Below are 17,070 nucleotides of genomic sequence, written 5' to 3'. Positions count from 1 at the left end.
CTTGGGCCTCGTCCTACACTCCGACGCAGCGGAGGTTAGGAGGAAGCCTGAGCTGAGATTTCACAGAGCTTATAAAGGCAAAAAACCGAAGTTACAGCCATCAGGTGTTCGAGCAAGATTAGGATACGAGTACAAATCTGATTGGCTCAGGGCTTGAGGCATTCCAGGGCAGTTAGAGTTAAGCATTCCCAGGTGGTTAGGGTTAAGCAGAGAGTTTCCTGACTAGCTGGGCCCTAATAAGCTTGTTCTGCTAGCCAGGATAATTGGTGGCCTGGGTTTGCTCATAGTTTAAACAATCAACAAAATGGGGGCTGCCTAAAAATGGGGTTTACTTTAACTCTTCAGTAGGACTGAAGGAGGAAGCCAGAGAGGACCAAGGTCAACATGCTGTTCATATGTACCGAATCCTCTTCCTGCATCAGGATTCCCCCAATTCAGGCAGTCACTGATGGCTCACACCTGTGATCCTAGCTATTCAGGAAGGTGGTGGTTCATAATTCCCTAGCAGAAAAATCTGTGAGGCTTCATCTCCAATTCAACAGCAAAAAGCCAGATTGGAACTGCTGCTCAAGTGGTAGAGGACAAACCATAAGCAAGTAAGCCAAGTAAGAGTGATGAGCCCCTCCCTGGGTTCAAGCCCTAGTAGTGACTAAAAAACAAAAAGACTCTCCACATTATACTGCTGTTGTAGCTCAGTGGTAGAGCTTTTGCCTAGCATGCACAAGGTCCTGAGTTCAGTCCTATACACTAAGGCAGACAACGATTTCCTAAGCGTGAGCTCCTTCAGATGCTTCACAGCCATCCTCTGACATACCATAATCTTGCCTTCTCTGTCTGTTCAGTCACCCACTCTCCCATCTTCCAGGCACCAATCACAATGTAGTTTTCTGCCACCCCCCCCATTTGTACTGGTGTTTAAGCTTTATGCTTTATAGGTAGTCAATATATACCACTGATTCATGCCCCAGCCCTCAATTCTTCTGCAGTATTTATTGCTTTTCCCTCTCCCTTCAGAACTTCTCCTACCCACTCTAGCTTTAGCTTTCCAACCCTCTAGAGTGCTAAGAACTTGATCATTTTTTCTGATACATAGCATTTCTCCTATTGTCCATCTTGAACTGTTTTCAAAGCATATATTTAATTTTGCATACATTAAAAACAATCTTCTCAATTAACTTTATAAAGCCAGGTGAGGGCAGGAACTGTGATACCTCTGTCTTTATATGCTTTTTGTTGTTGTTGCTGGTGGTCATAGGGCTTGAACTCATGGCCTAGGCACTATTCCTGAGCTCTTTTGCTCAAGGCTAGCTCTCTACCACTTTGAGTTACTGCATCACTTCCAGTTTTCTGGTGGTTAATTGGAGATGAGTATCATGGCAGGCTGGGAATATGGCCTAGTGGTAAAGTGCTCGCCTTGTATACCTGAAGACCTGGGTACGATTCCTCAGCACCACATGTATAGAAAAAGCCAGAAGTGGTGCTGTGGCTCAAGTGGTAGAGTGCTAGCCTTGAGCAAAAAGAAGCCAAGTACAGTGCTCAGGCCCTGAGTTCAAGCTCCAGGACTGGCAAAAAAAAAAAAAAAGCACAAAGAGTATCATGGCCTTTCCTGCCTGGGCTGGCTTTGATCTATAGTCCTCAGATCTCAGCCTCCTTAGTAGCTAGGTTTACAGGCATGAGCCACCAGCACCCAGCTCTGTCTTTATATTGTCATAGAATTCTATGTATAACTATAAACTCTTGTTATTTAATTACCTTTAATAAGTTTATGGGATTGACAAAGGTTGTGTTCTCTTTATTTGTCAATAGTAAGGTATGACAATTCACTTTTTCTTTATCTGTGAATGTACTGAAAAGGCCTAATAGTTGATTTTAAATAAAGGATTTTTTTCAAGCTATGGGATCTTGTTATTTTGAAAACATAATAATTAAATCTCTATACTTAGCATTTGTGCTACTTCATAGAAGTGAGCTATCCTGGGGGTGTGGGAGGAATCTTTGAAAAGAAGAAAAAGAAACTGCTATGGTTTATCAACAACCACAAAAAGCTGAAGGTAGAACTGAATTCTCCTCTCTCCCAGCCACACCTCTGCCATTTCCACTGTGATATGAGAAAGTCATGTGGGAGAGCCATGGGGTCTATGACTCACATAGTACTTCCTCTGGTTTTCAACATTTGTGTCCATATCTTATCCTTGTGTAGGCCTATCATGACCCCATGCTGAAACTCTCCATCATGACAGAACAGGAGTTGAATCAAATTTTTGGAACACTGGACTCTCTGATTCCTCTACATGAAGGTATAATTTTGTTCCCAGAATGAGTCATGACTTGCAGCCTTATTTGAGTTGTCTTATAACAAGTCAGCGATTATGTAATCATGTGAATAACCCAGAACCTTCTTCCAGCCCTGTTCAAAATAAGCATTCTGTTTGTTTTTTGTCAGAGCTCCTTAGTCAGCTTCGAGATGTTCGGAAGCCTGATGGCTCAACTGAACATGTTGGTCCCATCCTCGTGGGCTGGGTAAGCAAAGCTCTCTGGTCTTGATGAAAATCGATTTAGTTGTTTTGTTTTGTTTTCAGTTTGGGATTCAGTGTTTGGGATTGAACTCAGAACCTCATACTTGAGGACAGATTTTAATAATTTACATGGAGCCAGGATCAAGGGGCTCATGCCTGTAATCCTAGCTACTCAGGAGGCTGAGATCTGAGGATTGTGGCTCAAAGCCAGCCAGGACAGGAAAGGCCATGATTAATACAGTATTAATACATGATTAATATTGCATTTAAAAAATTTGTTTTCTTTATTGTCAAAGTGTGGTACAGAGGGGTTACAGATGCATATGAAAGGCAGTGAGTACATTTCTTGTTGTACTTGTTACCTCCTTCCTCATTTTCCCCCCTCCCCTTCCCCCTCCCCCTTCCCTTCCCTTCTCTCCCCAAAAGTTGTGCAGTTGGTTTACACCAAATGGTTTTGTAAGTATTGCCTTTTGAGTGGTTTGTCTTTTTGTTATTTGTCTCTCGATTTTGGTATTCCCTCTCCCTTCCCCAGTTCTATCTTATCTTCAATTAACCACCAGAAAACCAGAAGCACCGACAAAAAAAAAAAGTCCCATCTGAGTTTGAAGTGATTTTTTTGTTATGAAGCAAATTATGAAAGTAAATGTCCTTGATGACTTCTTCCAGACAGGAGTAAGTCTCTTGATTCCACCCAGTGTTCCAGAAAAATAGGTAGGAAGAGCCAAAACAGCACAAGGAAGTATTTCCCTGTTTGGGGAGTACTGAGAATGTTATTAAGTCCTACCACCAACCTGTAACTTCCCTGTCTCTGTGTTTGTACTTTAATCCTTCTAAAACCTTCTAAACCTCCTAAACCTTCTAGTCCCCACTGGTACCAAATGGAAATGCAGAAAGTTGTTGGTATTTTTTCTCTAAGAAGATAAGTGTTTTGATGTGTTTTTTTTAAATGTTAGATCTGGTTTCAAGCCCAGAATGGCTAGCCTTTGAGAGGGAACCTGGGATGAGAGGGAGCAAACTCTCGAGGGCGCAAAAGGTTGGGTCATTAAGACCAATTTTCTAGCCTCTAAGGCATTTTGGCTTGAGGAGGAGACTATGTAAAGATTGAAGGAGACATCTCCAGTGTCCCAGCTCGTGAGACCGTGCCACCCCACTGAAACCAGGGAATCTGGTGAAGATGTGGAGTCTCAAGAGGTGGTGGTGGGGGAGGAATTGCAGAAAGTTTTAATTCTTGGTCTCTTACCATGTGCTTCTCAACTACTCCAAAATCTTATAGAATTTCATGTCTCAGCTAATGTTTTAATTCATGAATCAATTTTAGCACCAAGGCTGAAATAGCCAAAGGGTATTTGAAAGACAAGTAATGTTCTAAGATGAATAATTTAGAAATGGGGCCTTTAATATTTCAGGAGAGGTCATTCATCTTTAAACTTTGGACTTTCATGATATTATAAGCCACAGCAGATGTTTCACTTTCTTTAGTCCACAAAGAAATTTCTCTAAAGAGAGCCAACCAACTGGAGTTGGGAACCATCCACTGAGAAGAGTTATTCCTTAAACTTGCATAGTTTGTAGAGTGCTTTGATGAGAAGCAAAGGGGCAGGCATCCAATGAACAGAATGACTGCTGGTTTTGAAGAGACAGTAATGCTAGAATATATACTGTATGTCCTTCTTTTAAGACCATATGCAAATTGTGAAATTGTGTCAGCAACACAGATTGTAGGAATTTTCCCAGTTATGAACTTTTTAATTTTTCTTTTTTGTCGATCATGGGGCTTGAACTCTTGAAGAGCCTGGGAGCTGTCCCTGAGCTCTTCAGCACAAAGTTAGTGCTCTACCACTTGAGCCACAGTGTCACTTCTGGTTTTCTGATGGTTAATTGTAGATAAGAGTCTCATGGCCTTTTTGCCCTAGCTGGCTTTGAACTGCAATCCTCAGATCTCAGCCTCCTGAGTAGCTAGGATTATAGACATGAGCCACCGGTGCCCAGCTCCAGTTATGAACTTTCTTATACATATTTATCATGTTTGTTAGGAAGTTAGTTTGGGCTGGGGACATTTTTGTACTCCTTTTCTGTACATACCCATCACACTACTATCTAGCCTATGATCGTACATGGGGACTCAGATTAAAATTAAACAACTGGTCTGTTGTTGCCAAACTCTGTGAAAAATGGTCCTTATTTATCAGCTCCAATGATCTGGTAAATGTTTTCCCTCTTCTAACTGCAGATGTGTTCTTGTGAGTGGGAACTGTAAACCAAGGGGTACATATGTTTAAGTTCTCATCTTTTAGCAGAACAAAGTCAACAACTTTGTGGACTTTGAATGAGAAAAGTCAGAGCCTGTTAAACCCAAGAAAATTTGATTTATTTCCCCCTAAAGGGGAAGAGTGAAAAAAAAAACCCTTTTAGACAAGTGACTATCCAAATGGGGCTGTGCCGGCTGGTCCTTTTGACCTTAGAATGAATCCATTCCTTTTGCTTTAAAGACCTTAAACAGAGTGGTTGCTTTTTTTCAGGGAACCTCCCTGGTTACTGAGGATCAGTGTCCCCTTTCCTAACAGGTCACTTTGTTTGAGCAAGCCTTTCCCAGCACAAGAAACAACTGCCCAAGTGACTGATCATAGTAATAAAATAATTTATATGTGCTCCAAAGTAGCAAGTTCTCATGATAATTTGGGTTCTGATTAAATTTTAAATCAAAGAGAGAACCAGGGTGTATGGAAGAAAAAAAGATTTTTTATGTCCATTTTCACAATGTTAGAGGGTTGGAATTTCTTTTGAAAAAGTGAGAATTCTATTCATAGAGAAAGGTACTTCAGAGTTCTGGTGGAAGGTTAAGAACAGGCCTCATCCTCCAGCTGAGTAGCTTTGCCTCCCTAAACCACAAGTTCTTCAATCAAATATAGCAGAAACAAATAATAATAACAACTAGTTGTTACTGTTTCATAACCAGAAACAAGCCCCAAGCTATATGTTCTGTATGCTGTATTTTGCAAAAGGTGAGGAAGATATTAGTACAGGCATTTTGTATACGGAGAAAGATGTTATAAACAGCTGTTGAAATTTGTCTTTCAACCTGATTTTCCATTTCAAGTCTGCCCTCATCACCACTAAATTTTAAATAAGTAAGTGTGGTTGTATTTGGAAACCAAGATATATACAGTCTTCCTGTATCTAATTAAGATCCCATATGATCATCTCTAGTTGGACGAGCTAGATAGTTTAAACCAGTCATGCCCAGGAAATGAGTACCATGTCAGGTGTCAGGTGTGATCACACACAGAAACAGAGCCTCGCTTTGTTGCCATGGTAGCAGGTGGCAGGATCAGAGAGACTAATGAACCATTGGACAACAGTATGGCCAGAGTTCCTTGTTAGTTTACATCGGATGGGTTCTGCTAATTTGTTTCTTCATAATGAAATTGGTTGTTTCCAGGTCTTTTAAAAGGCAAGGAAGGGGAAATGAATTTAAAAGAGCCAGAGGTACTTTTTAATTAACTTTGAAAATCTTAATTACAAGCACCACATCTGGTGTGTGTGTGTGTGTGTGTGTGTGTGTGTGTGTGTGTGTGTGTGTGTGTGCTTTCCAGTTATTACTTTCAAATAAAAAAATGGAGGGGCTGAGAATGTGGGTTAGTGGTAGAGTGCTTGTCCGGCATGCATGAAGCCCTGGGTTCGATTCCTCAGTAGCACATACACAGAAAAAGCCAGACGTGGTGCTGTGGCTCAAGTGGTAGAGTACTAGCCTTGAGCAAAAGAAGCTCAGGGACAGTGCCCAGGCCCTGAGTTCATGCCCCAGTACTGGCAAAAGAAAAAAATAGTGGAGGAACAATTTCTGAAACTCTTAACACAAATCAAAGTAATAGACAATATGTAATATTACATATTGTATATACATATTGTGCGTAGGGGTGTGTGTGTATGTGTGTGTGAATATACATGGAAGGAATGTTAAGGTTACTAGTGAACCTTTTAAGCACTACTTCCCCAGTCATGTTTTTTTTGTTTCAGTCAGTGAGTTTCAGTCACTTCAATACAAAGTGTGGAAAAAGCAGTAGAATATATACTTTCTTTTCTTTTCTTTTTTTTGCCAGTCCTATGCCTTGGACTCAGGGCCTAAGCACTGTCCCTGGCTTCTTTTTGCTCAAGGCTAACACTCTGCCACTTGAGCCACAGCGCCGTTTTCTATATATGTGGTGCTGAGGAATTGAACCCAGGGCTTCATGTATACGAGGCAAGCACTCTTGCCACTAGGCTATATTCCCAGTCCCAATATATAAACTTTCAAATGATGCTGCTTTATTTTTAAGCAATGTTCTCAAACCATCAAATATTACATAACCTTGTAATCTATTAAACATTTATCTATTAGTTCACTGGGAACATAGAGTGTTCTATCACATGCACAGAGTACTGAGGATGTAGAAAGAATGAGACACTCCCTGATCAGGTCTCATATTGAATCCTCTGCAGTGCGGGTGATGTGGTAAGCACAGTGTCCTAATTGTTGTGGACTAGAGGAAGAAGTACAGCTAGACCACTGGCTTCATGTTACTGCAATCGCTAGCTTCAAGTTAGAATGCTGAGCCCCAGGAGTCATTAAGAGGGTGCACTAGAAAAAGGGATGAGATGCTCTTTACTTGAGACTTTGATGGGTTGTTTGCACAATGTGACTGATGGGACATGTTAGGGAAACTAATGTTTTGATGGAATGAAATCAGAGGAGTTAAAATTTCTCCAAGTCTTTAAGCCTAAGTTGTTCTTTTGCATTATAGTGTGATATGGACCATAAGATGTAGCCCAAAATCTCTCCTAGCCTGTCAGAACTAATTTAAAAGATTTTAATACATGATTCCTATGTTTACTTTTTAACACTTTTGCTTTAACTTCTTAAGGCCCATTATAATTGACAAGCCTTAGAATTAGGTGGTCTCAACTAATGTAGAGGTGCTTGCACTGAGCTACACCAGGGGCCTCACTGCGGAGCCAGACCCAATACTTCACATGTGGTGTGTGTGTGCCACATGTGTTTCTTTTTTCTTTTTCTTTCCTTTCTCTTTCTTTCTTTGTTTCTTTTCTTTGCCAGTCCTGGGGCCTGGTCACTGTCCTTGAGCTTTTTATTTTTTTCTCAAGGCTAACACTCTACCACTTGAGCCACAGCACCACTTCCAGCCTTTTCTGTTTATGTGGTGCTGAGGAATCGAACCCAGGGCTTCATGCAGGCTAGTCAAGCACTCTACCACTAAGCCACATTCCCAACCTCTACATGTGCTTCATAGGAATAATTTTTTTTAAAAAAAAAAGGAAGGAAGGAAGGAATCCTATTAGTCAGACTTGGCTACTCAGAAGGCTGAGAGGTGAGGAGTGCTGTTCAATGCCAGTCTGGGCAGGAAATTCTGCGAGACTCTTACTTATCTCCAATAAACAACTAAAAAAAATTAAAAAAGAAAAAAACAGAAGTGGAACTGTGGATCAAGTAGTAGAATACTAACCTTGAGCAGAAGAAGCTCAGGAACAGTCCTAGGCCCTGTACCCTCTCCCACCTATCCCCCCAAAAAAGGAAAAAAAAAAAAGAAATCCTATTGTAAACAGTAGGTAGGTGAGTGGGTGGGTGGACAGATAAATGTCAGGCTGGCAGGGTATGGCTCATGTGAAGTGTGAAGCTCTGAGTTCAAACCTCAGTTTTAACAAATATGGAACAGAAAAAGTAACTTTTGTCTTATTGGATGTCTTTGAAAGGATTAGGAAAAATCTGCACCATAGGTTCATGCAGTAATCCCAATTCATTTGTTTCCAACTTAGATTGTCAGGAAAATCAAATTGTGATAGGGGTCTTTACATTAAAGAAAATAATTGTACAATGGTTTAATGGAAGCCTGCTAGGGCCTTAAGAACCTGTGCATTTCTTCTCTTTGGAGAATTCCACAATGTCATTTTCTCCAGCCGTGCAGATAAAGCAGGGCTGGCCAGATCTGGAGACTGGTTTGGTATTTTCTTAGTCCCAGTGAGTAAGTGGTAGCTTGTAGCTTCAGAGCTAAACTATTTTAACTCCCAGCCTTCTTTTCATGCCTCCCTTTTAGCTCCCTTGTCTCAGCTCCTATGACAGCTATTGTAGTAATCAAGTGGCCGCAAAAGCCCTGCTGGACCACAAAAAGCAAGACCATAGGGTCCAGGACTTCCTTCAGCGATGTTTAGAATCCCCCTTCAGCCGCAAGCTGGATCTCTGGAATTTCCTTGATATTCCAAGAAGTCGTCTGGTGAAATACCCTCTGCTTCTTCGAGAAATCTTGCGGCACACACCAAATGATAATCCGGATCAGCAGCACTTGGAAGAAGCTGTAAGTTTCCCTCTTTCTCTCTTACCTGGTCATGTCCCCATAATCGCTATTGGATTGGGTTCATACATACTACATACGTGCGAATGAATGGCTTTATGTGTACTGCATACCTTGGAATGTTGGGCTCCAAGCCTGGTACTTGTTTTTATTTTGCAAGTCACCTGTCCTCTCTCTGCTGCAATTTTTCTAACCCATAAAACACAGCATTACTTGAAATATACTTCAAGGCCTCTTTGGTTCTAAAATTTCTTGACCTTGCATCAATGACTAATCTGGTCTTCTAATGCTGACTGTGAGGATTGTAAATTGATTCGCCCTATCTAGTAACAACATGGGAGTTTGCCTTTTAGTATAGTCCCAAAGCCCATGTGTGCAGGTGACATCTGTTTAAGATCTAGCTCCCCATAGTTCCCATTGCAGTAGGGAGACTAGTCCAACTTCTTGCTAACCATTAGGATCCTCAGTCAGCAAGTATTTATTGAATATGGGGTCAGGTGATATGAAAAATACAGATTCTTCCTTAGAATTCAAGTATGAGCATTCTACTCAGAGCGCTGGCTCTCTTTAGCACAGGGAAGAGCCGTGGGCATGCCAGGGGTACAAGTGGCTTGAGCACAGGTGTAAAGAAATGCCAGGCCAGGCTCACACCTATAATTCCAGCTATTCAGGAGGTTAAAAATCTGAAGACTGAGGCTAAAAGTCAGCCTGGACAGACAAAGCTGAGACAAATCTTGCCCTGGCAGGCTTTGAACTTTGAACTTCAGATCTCAGCCTTCTAAATAGCTAAGATTACAAGTATGAACCACCAGCACCTGGCTTTGCTTGCTCCCTGTTTTAATTAGGCACAATAGCAACAGGATATTTATAGGTAATTTGAATATCAAAAGTTTTGAACCTACTGAGCAGAGTGTCAGTTGTCTCCCACAGAGGGGTTTAATAATTATGAGTAATACCTACGACAAAAATAGTAATAATTACTGACATCAAGTATCTTTTAAAGCAGTTTTAAGTAATTGCCTTATGGATAACACTCATATTATAGGCAATACTCACAACTTATGAGAGAGCAGGGAGATATTGGGGGTGGGGGGTTGTTTCCTGCTCCTCAAGCAGAAAATGGGAATAAAATTCCCTTACTGGGATTATTTTTTAGATTCTTTTTGGACCAGTTGAATAGCTTGCTCAGGTCCAGAGCCAACATGTGATGGAATTGATATTCAGCACTCCATTCATGTGGATTCCATATCCTGTATCTTTCTACACAATAGCCCTGTATATTGATGTGGAAAACTGGCTAGGTTTTTGGACCCAGTTGCCTTTGGAATTACATATGGCTGTCTCATTACCAGGTGGGATTTGTGGTGAGACCTCTCTGCTGCCATGTAGCATAGATTCAAATGAAGAGTGCCTCCTTATTCATGAGGTGTCCTAGGTATCTGACAGGCCCTGGATCCAGCATGGACCAGAGCCACAGACACCGGGGGTGAGGCCCACTCACTTCATCATGTCCTTTGGTTACTGAGAGGGGTGTGCTTGAGTTCTTCCTCTTCTTATTTCATCTTAGCAACTGTGTGGTCTGCAAGAATAAAAGCAACAGTGAGCACCAGCTACTCGAAATCATTAATTTGTGAAGCACATGAGCCTATTCTCAGTTTTATTAAAAAGACACCTTTTTAATATACAACATGAAAGGATGTTGTCCTCTTTATAAAGAGAAAGGTCCTGTGACCTAAAGTTTTAATTTAACCAACAGATGAATAAGAATGCAATATGAAAGAGTGTGTAGGTTACTAGTTTCCTTTGAACATAAAGTGTAAAGCCATTTTCAAAAGTTGAATCTGTATATAACTGCACAAAATCCAGCATACTGCATTTATTTAAAAATGTCTGCAAAGCAAGCCCATGTATAGTCTGGCATATTTTCCCATTCTTCAAAATGAGCAGAATTATTTAGCTGTGTACTCCTGGGATCATCATCAGTATTTGATAGAAATAAACCCCACCATACTGATGTAGATCAACTTGTATGTTCCTTGAGTAAATTTTTGTCTATACAAAGGGGAAAAGCCTGGTGTAAACCAACTGAACAACTCATGGGGGGAGAGGGTAAGGGGGAGGGGGAGGGGGGAAATGAGGGAGGAGGTAACAAACAGTACAAGAAATGTATCCAATGCCTAACATATGAAACTGTAACCTCTCTGTACATCACTTTGACAATAAATAAGAAAAAAAAAGGATATCACTTTACCACTTGAGCCCCCCCCCAAAAAAGGGGGGGGGGAAGCCAGAGGGCTCAGTAAATTGCAATAGGAGGTTGATTACATTCAGTTCTCTGATGAGATCTGTTAGTTTCTTAATAGTGTTTTGAGGAATAACCGAGATGTTTTGGCCAAGTGCCAGTGCCTCATTTCTGTATTACTTAGCCTTTTCAGAGGCTGAGATCTGAGGTGGTTCAAAGCCAGCCCAGGCAAACAACTTTGAGGGACTCTTTAGTCCGCTGTTAACTACTAAAAAGCATGCTCTGGGAATATAGCCTAGTGGCAAGAGTGCTTGCCTTGTATACATGAAGCCCTAGGTTCGATTCCTCAGTACCACATGCACAGAAAAAGCCAGAAGTGGGCGCTGTGGCTCAAGTTGGCAGAGTGCTAACCTTGAGCAAAAGGAAGCCAGGGACAGTACTCAGGCCCTGAGTTCACACCCCAGGACTGGCAACAAAACAAAACAAATAACTACTAAAAAGCCAGATGTGGAGATGTGGCTCAAAGGGTAGAGCACCTGCCCTGAGTGAAAAAGAAAAAAAGTCAAAGCAAGAGCATAAGGCTCTAAATTCAAGCCCAGATACCAGTATAATAAATGAATGAATGAAACGGTTCCCCAAAAAGAACTTTTTCAAGTAGAACTGAATATTTATATGTTAGAATTGCTGTTTAGTGGATTGAACTCTAAGCATTGTTTCTGACAGAAAATTATCTTGCAAATCATCCCTGCTCCATCCCCAGCACTGCTCCCCAACTGCTTTAAAAAAAAAAAAAAAGGAGAGGGGGTGCCAGACACTGGTGGTTCATGCCTATAACTCTAGCTACTCAGGAGACTGAGATCTGAGGATCAAGGTTTGAAGCCAGCTGAGGCAATAAAGTGTATGAGACTCTTATTTCCAGTGGACCACCAAAAAAACCAGAAGTGGAGCTGTGGCTCAAGTGGTAGACTGCCAGTCTTGAGCAAAAAAAATCTCAGGGATAGCCTGAGTTCACACCCCAAGACTAGCACAGACACAAAAAATCCTGGAACTCAATAGTCAAAACAGTTCTTCCTCTGAACAGGCAGCCCTAATGAACACTGCTGTTGTTGCTCCATCTCGAGCTGATGGCATTGGGACACAGGAAGCATCTAGATTCCAGATTTCAGATTCCACTGTGAGTGAGGATGGTGGTTCCAGCACCTAGCCTCTGTACAGTTGTATTTCTCATCCTCTTTTTCCAGTTCCTTCCTTCAATATGAACAATAAATTTCAGTTTGCAACAATGAGCTTAACTTAAATGCATAACTACCTCGACAGTTGATTACTGGCAATCTGCTGTATGTAACTTTATACCTCCCTGAAACTTTGCAGAATAAATCTCCCTCAAGACCTCAGGACATGATGTCAGGAAGACATAAATATAAAATATATTTTCAGTAAATGAAAGTGGGCACAGAGTTACTGTTGCAAATGTATACAAAGTCTGTAGAGCAACAGCACTGTTTCCATTGTTTTGTCTGTGTTTTTTTTTTTCAAATACCAGTGAAAGAGCAGTATTTGAAGGTAGTCAGAGCTGCCTAAGGAGCCATGGGAGCATTTGAATTTATGAATCTTCATGTACTATGCCAGCTGTTAATTTCCTGAGTTCAGTTAGGCAGTGAACACATCATTCTGTCTGTGGTACATATCTTTTTGGTTTCCTGAACACTTTCAGGCAACTTGGAAAATTGACTCAAATGCTGGCTCATGACCTCGTCTGCCCTAGTAATACTTAACTGGTAAGATAAGCCATATCCATCAGTGCTAAGATCTTTAAAACAAGGTGTTTGTTTTTTTTTTAATTTTAAAGGGTATGGCTCCATTTCTGTCTGAAGAACATAGTAAAGTAGACATAAAGCAAGTTCTTGGAAGCCTCCATAGGCCATAGGGACCTACTCTCATTTCCTTGAAACCACTATAACACGGAAAGGCACTCCACAAACAAACATTTGTTAAATTAATTTGAAGAATGAGTCATGACTTTAGCCTGTTTTGTGAAATTTGTTTTTGTTTTGAAAGTACCAATGAGAGTTATGAGTTTCATAGATCCCCCTCTTCATTTCCAAAATTTTGTTGGTAGCATTACTTAAAAAAAAATAAGTTCCAGCACCATGTGTAAGGGTGGACTAAGATTAGGAGAGTTGCCATTTGAGGCTAGCTTGGGCAGAAAATTCTGAACACCCCTATTGTTGAGCACACTCGCATATTTATCTGTCATCTTAGCTACGTGGAATCTGAGACCAGAAGGATTCAAGTTTCAGGTTAGCTCTGGAAGAAAAGTCCAAAAGTTTCCATCTAAGCAGGAAACCTAAAATAGGTGGATCAGTCTTGATGGTAAACAGATAGGAAGTAAACCCTATCTCAGCATGAGGCCAAGCACTGGTGGCTCACACCTGTAATCCTAGCTACTTAGGAGATTGATTTTTTGTTTTTTGTTTTTTGGGGTTTTTTTGGCCAGTCCTGGGGCTTGAACTCAGGGCCTGAGCACTGTCCCTGGCTTCTTTTTGCTCAAGGCTAGCACTCTGCCACTTGAGCCACAGCGCCATTTCTGGCCTTTTCTATATACGTGGTGCTGAGGAATCGAACTCAGGGCCTCATGTATACGAGGCGAGCACTTTACCACTAGGCCACATTCCCAGTCTGAGACATTCAAAGCCAGCCCAGGCAGGAAAGTTTGAGACTCTTATCTCCAATTAACCACCAAAGAGCCCCAAAGAGAGCTGTGGCTTCAGTAGTAGAGTGCCAGCCTTGATTGAAAAGACTCGGGAACAATGCCCAAACCCCGAGACCTTGAGTACCAGCACATGTACATGTACAAATGCAAACACATACTCACACACACATAAAAAAATGGAGGCACATGGCTCAGCAGTATAGTACCTGCCTTGAGTACAGCCCAAAACACCACCCCTCCTCCTCCTCCTCCTCCTCCTCCTCCTCCTCCTCCTCCTCCTCCTCCTCCTCCTCCTCCTCCTCCTCCTCCTCCTCCTCCTCCTTCTTCATTATCAGCATCATCACTTATTTTTCACTATTTTTATCCTAGGTGGGCCTCAAACTCAGATCATTCTGCCTCAGACTCGTGAAAAAAAAAAAAGTACAAGCTTCTTTTTTAGCCTTTGATAAACCCAGAGCAACTGGGTAAACAGGACTAGAGGATGACTTTTCTACTTCCAAACATATTGGGCAGATCCTGTAGCAATGGCTGATCTGGTGACTGCATCCCACAGATACTTTTAACACAGTACCAGACCAGGTCTGAGTCAAAACTTATTGGAGAACCCCACTTTTCACCAAGATTGACTTTTTCTGTTAAGTAAATATGACCAAGAACTCACCTGTGCTATTGACATGGATAACAGCATTATATGCACTGTCCCATCATGGAATCAGCGTCTTTTCTTTCCAAACATTCATTTCTTTGTTTTAAACAGTGTCTAACATCTAGACACATTATCCATGTGATAAAATGCCACATCAAAATAAATGACCATCCATCATATCTGTTTTTTTTAATGACACCACTTTGACTTTAACTCACTTGAATGTGCTATTGATGTAAGTGAAAATGTACATGTGTATATTATCCCTGTTATTATCCTAGCCATTTTCACACCCCATTTGCAAACATTCTTTATACAATAAATTGGGGTACATATAAAGAGACTTTGAGGGCTGGGAATATGGCCTAGTGGCAAGAGTGCTTGACTTGTATACATAAAGCCCTGGGTTCGATTCCCCAGCACCACATATATAGAAAAAGGCCAGAAGTGGCACTGTGACTCAAGTGGCTGAGTGCTAGCCTTGAGCAAAAAGAAGCCAGGGACAGTGCTCAGGCCCTGAGTCCACGCCCCAGGACTGGCAACAAAAAACAAAACAAATAAAATAAAGAGACATTGAAAGTAGCTTTCAAGTCTCCAAAATGACGTCCTCCTTTGGATTCCTTCTTTCCTTGGTCCATGTTGTACTGGAGTCTTTTGTCATTGTTTGAGATATGTGGTGTAGGCTGGTCTGGAATTCACTACACAGTGCAGACTTCCCTTTAACTCTTGATCTTCCTATCTCAGCCTCTCAAGTGCTAGGACTGCAGGCATGTACCACTTATGCCTTCGGTGTCAAAGACTATCTTGAAATCTCTTCCCTTCATATAAAATTATTAGTAGTTCTATATTTGTATATGTGTAGAAATATATGTGCATATATAGGCAAGGCAAGTCCTGCACCAGAACTGTGGCAATTTTTTTGATCTTTTATGATTCTATGAAGTGAACATTTTTTTCATATATAGCTGTATACATATAGATATATATGCGTAAATGTATATATGTATTTGTACTAATATATATGTAGTATGTTTATATATACACACTCAATATATATGAAAATAATTTTTATTAAAAGAAAGAATTCTTTTCACTTTTCCCAAGTCAGAACTCCCAATATCAGAAGCTTAGCATTAGATGTGCTTTGTCTTGGTGACTTGTAGGCTGGCCCTAAGAGGTGTGTGGATGATTTACTTACTTTTCCTGTATCTCCTCCTTCTTTTGTTCTGTAGATAAATATCATCCAGGGAATTGTCGCAGAAATTAACACCAAGACTGGGGAATCTGAATGTCGTTACTATAAAGAGCGGCTTCTTTACTTGGAAGAAGGCCAAAAAGACTCCCTGATTGATTCTTCAAAGGTCCTGTGTTGTCATGGTGAACTGAAGAACAACCGGGGTGTGGTAAGTAGTTACTCTCTTGAGATCTTGTTTTGGGCCTTCCCAGTCCCTGATCCATTTGATCAGTATTTCTTCTTACTATTTCTCCCCTATCTACGGCCATATTTTTCTTTTTCTATTTTTGTGTGTGTCAGTCCTGGTACTTGATCTCAGGGTCTGAACACTGTTCCTGAGCTTTTTTGATCAAGGCTAGCACTTTACCACTTGAACCACTGCTCCATTTCTAATTTTTTGATGATTAATTGGAAATAAGAGTCTTATGGATTTTCTTGCTCAGGCTGGCTTTGAATGATGATTCTCAGATCTCAGGCTCCTGGGTAGCTAAGATTATCATTGTGAGCCACCAGCTCATCATAGATCTCCCAGTTGTTTGTTTTACATCATAGGAATATATATACATATATATTCTTTGATTTTTCTTTTTTTATGATAGTGGGTTTTGAACTGAGGGCCTTGTGCTTGCTAGGCAGGTAGGTACTCTACCACTTGAGTCATGACTCCATACATCTTTTAAAATATTTTGTTATCATGGGCCAATATATATTCAGAAAGAATTTTAGAAACCAACATAGGTTTGCCAGCTTTTTATTTTGTTAGATCACATCCTCCAAAAACAAATATATAAGTTAATATTACTCCTTCTGTTTTCTTGTTGTTGCTGTTGTTATTATTAATTATTGTACTTAAGAAGAGATCTTGCCATGTAGCCCGGGCTGGCCTAAAGCTCCTTGCCCCCAGCATTCGCCCCTCGGCTTTCCAGGTAGCTGGGACTACAGGCACACCCCATTACATCTGGTTATGAGTCCAAGTTTGATGTCAGAAAAAAAAGGGTAATTTTAACAGGATTTTTAAAGAATTTAATCTCAGAAAAACAGATCGCTCTTAAATTCAATGCATTTAGCTATGAGAAACTCTTCTTTCTCAAGTAGTAATCTATCCCCTGACTGGCAACTGAGTAACTCATGCTTTTGTATTTTGAGGTTTTTTTTTTATTGTTGTTGTTTGTTTTAAATAATAACCTATCTTCTAGTAACATGCAGATCTCCTCTGAAGCACTTACTAATTCTGTTTGTATTATAATTCTGTCAGTATCTGTCATTATACCATGTCCTTTTAAAATGAGGAGTGTGTTTTGTCACTGTCCAGAACCCATAACATGCTGGGCACTCATCAAAAACACACTTGCTGAAAGGATAGCATAGAATTATAAGAGAC

General features: G+C 40.8%; 1 protein-coding gene across 11 annotated transcripts in view; it reads left to right on the top strand.

Annotated features, from left to right (window-relative positions):
• Positions 1-17,070, top strand: part of Arhgef3 (Rho guanine nucleotide exchange factor 3) — a 326,782-nt gene that overhangs the window by 301,202 nt on the left and 8,510 nt on the right. For all 11 annotated transcript variants that reach the window (XM_048355783.1, XM_048355789.1, XM_048355787.1 and 8 more), the window contains 4 exons: positions 2,201-2,297; positions 2,444-2,520; positions 8,600-8,857; positions 15,688-15,858. In XM_048355783.1, coding sequence (XP_048211740.1) covers positions 2,201-2,297; positions 2,444-2,520; positions 8,600-8,857; positions 15,688-15,858 — 603 coding nt within the window. The remainder of the gene's footprint in view (positions 1-2,200; positions 2,298-2,443; positions 2,521-8,599; positions 8,858-15,687; positions 15,859-17,070) is intronic.

This window comes from Perognathus longimembris, chromosome 10, assembly GCF_023159225.1.
Source record: "Perognathus longimembris pacificus isolate PPM17 chromosome 10, ASM2315922v1, whole genome shotgun sequence".
Lineage (NCBI taxonomy): Eukaryota > Metazoa > Chordata > Mammalia > Rodentia > Heteromyidae > Perognathus > Perognathus longimembris.
Note: the sequence above shows the minus strand (reverse complement) of the source record. Positions and strands in the feature narration are given on the sequence as shown.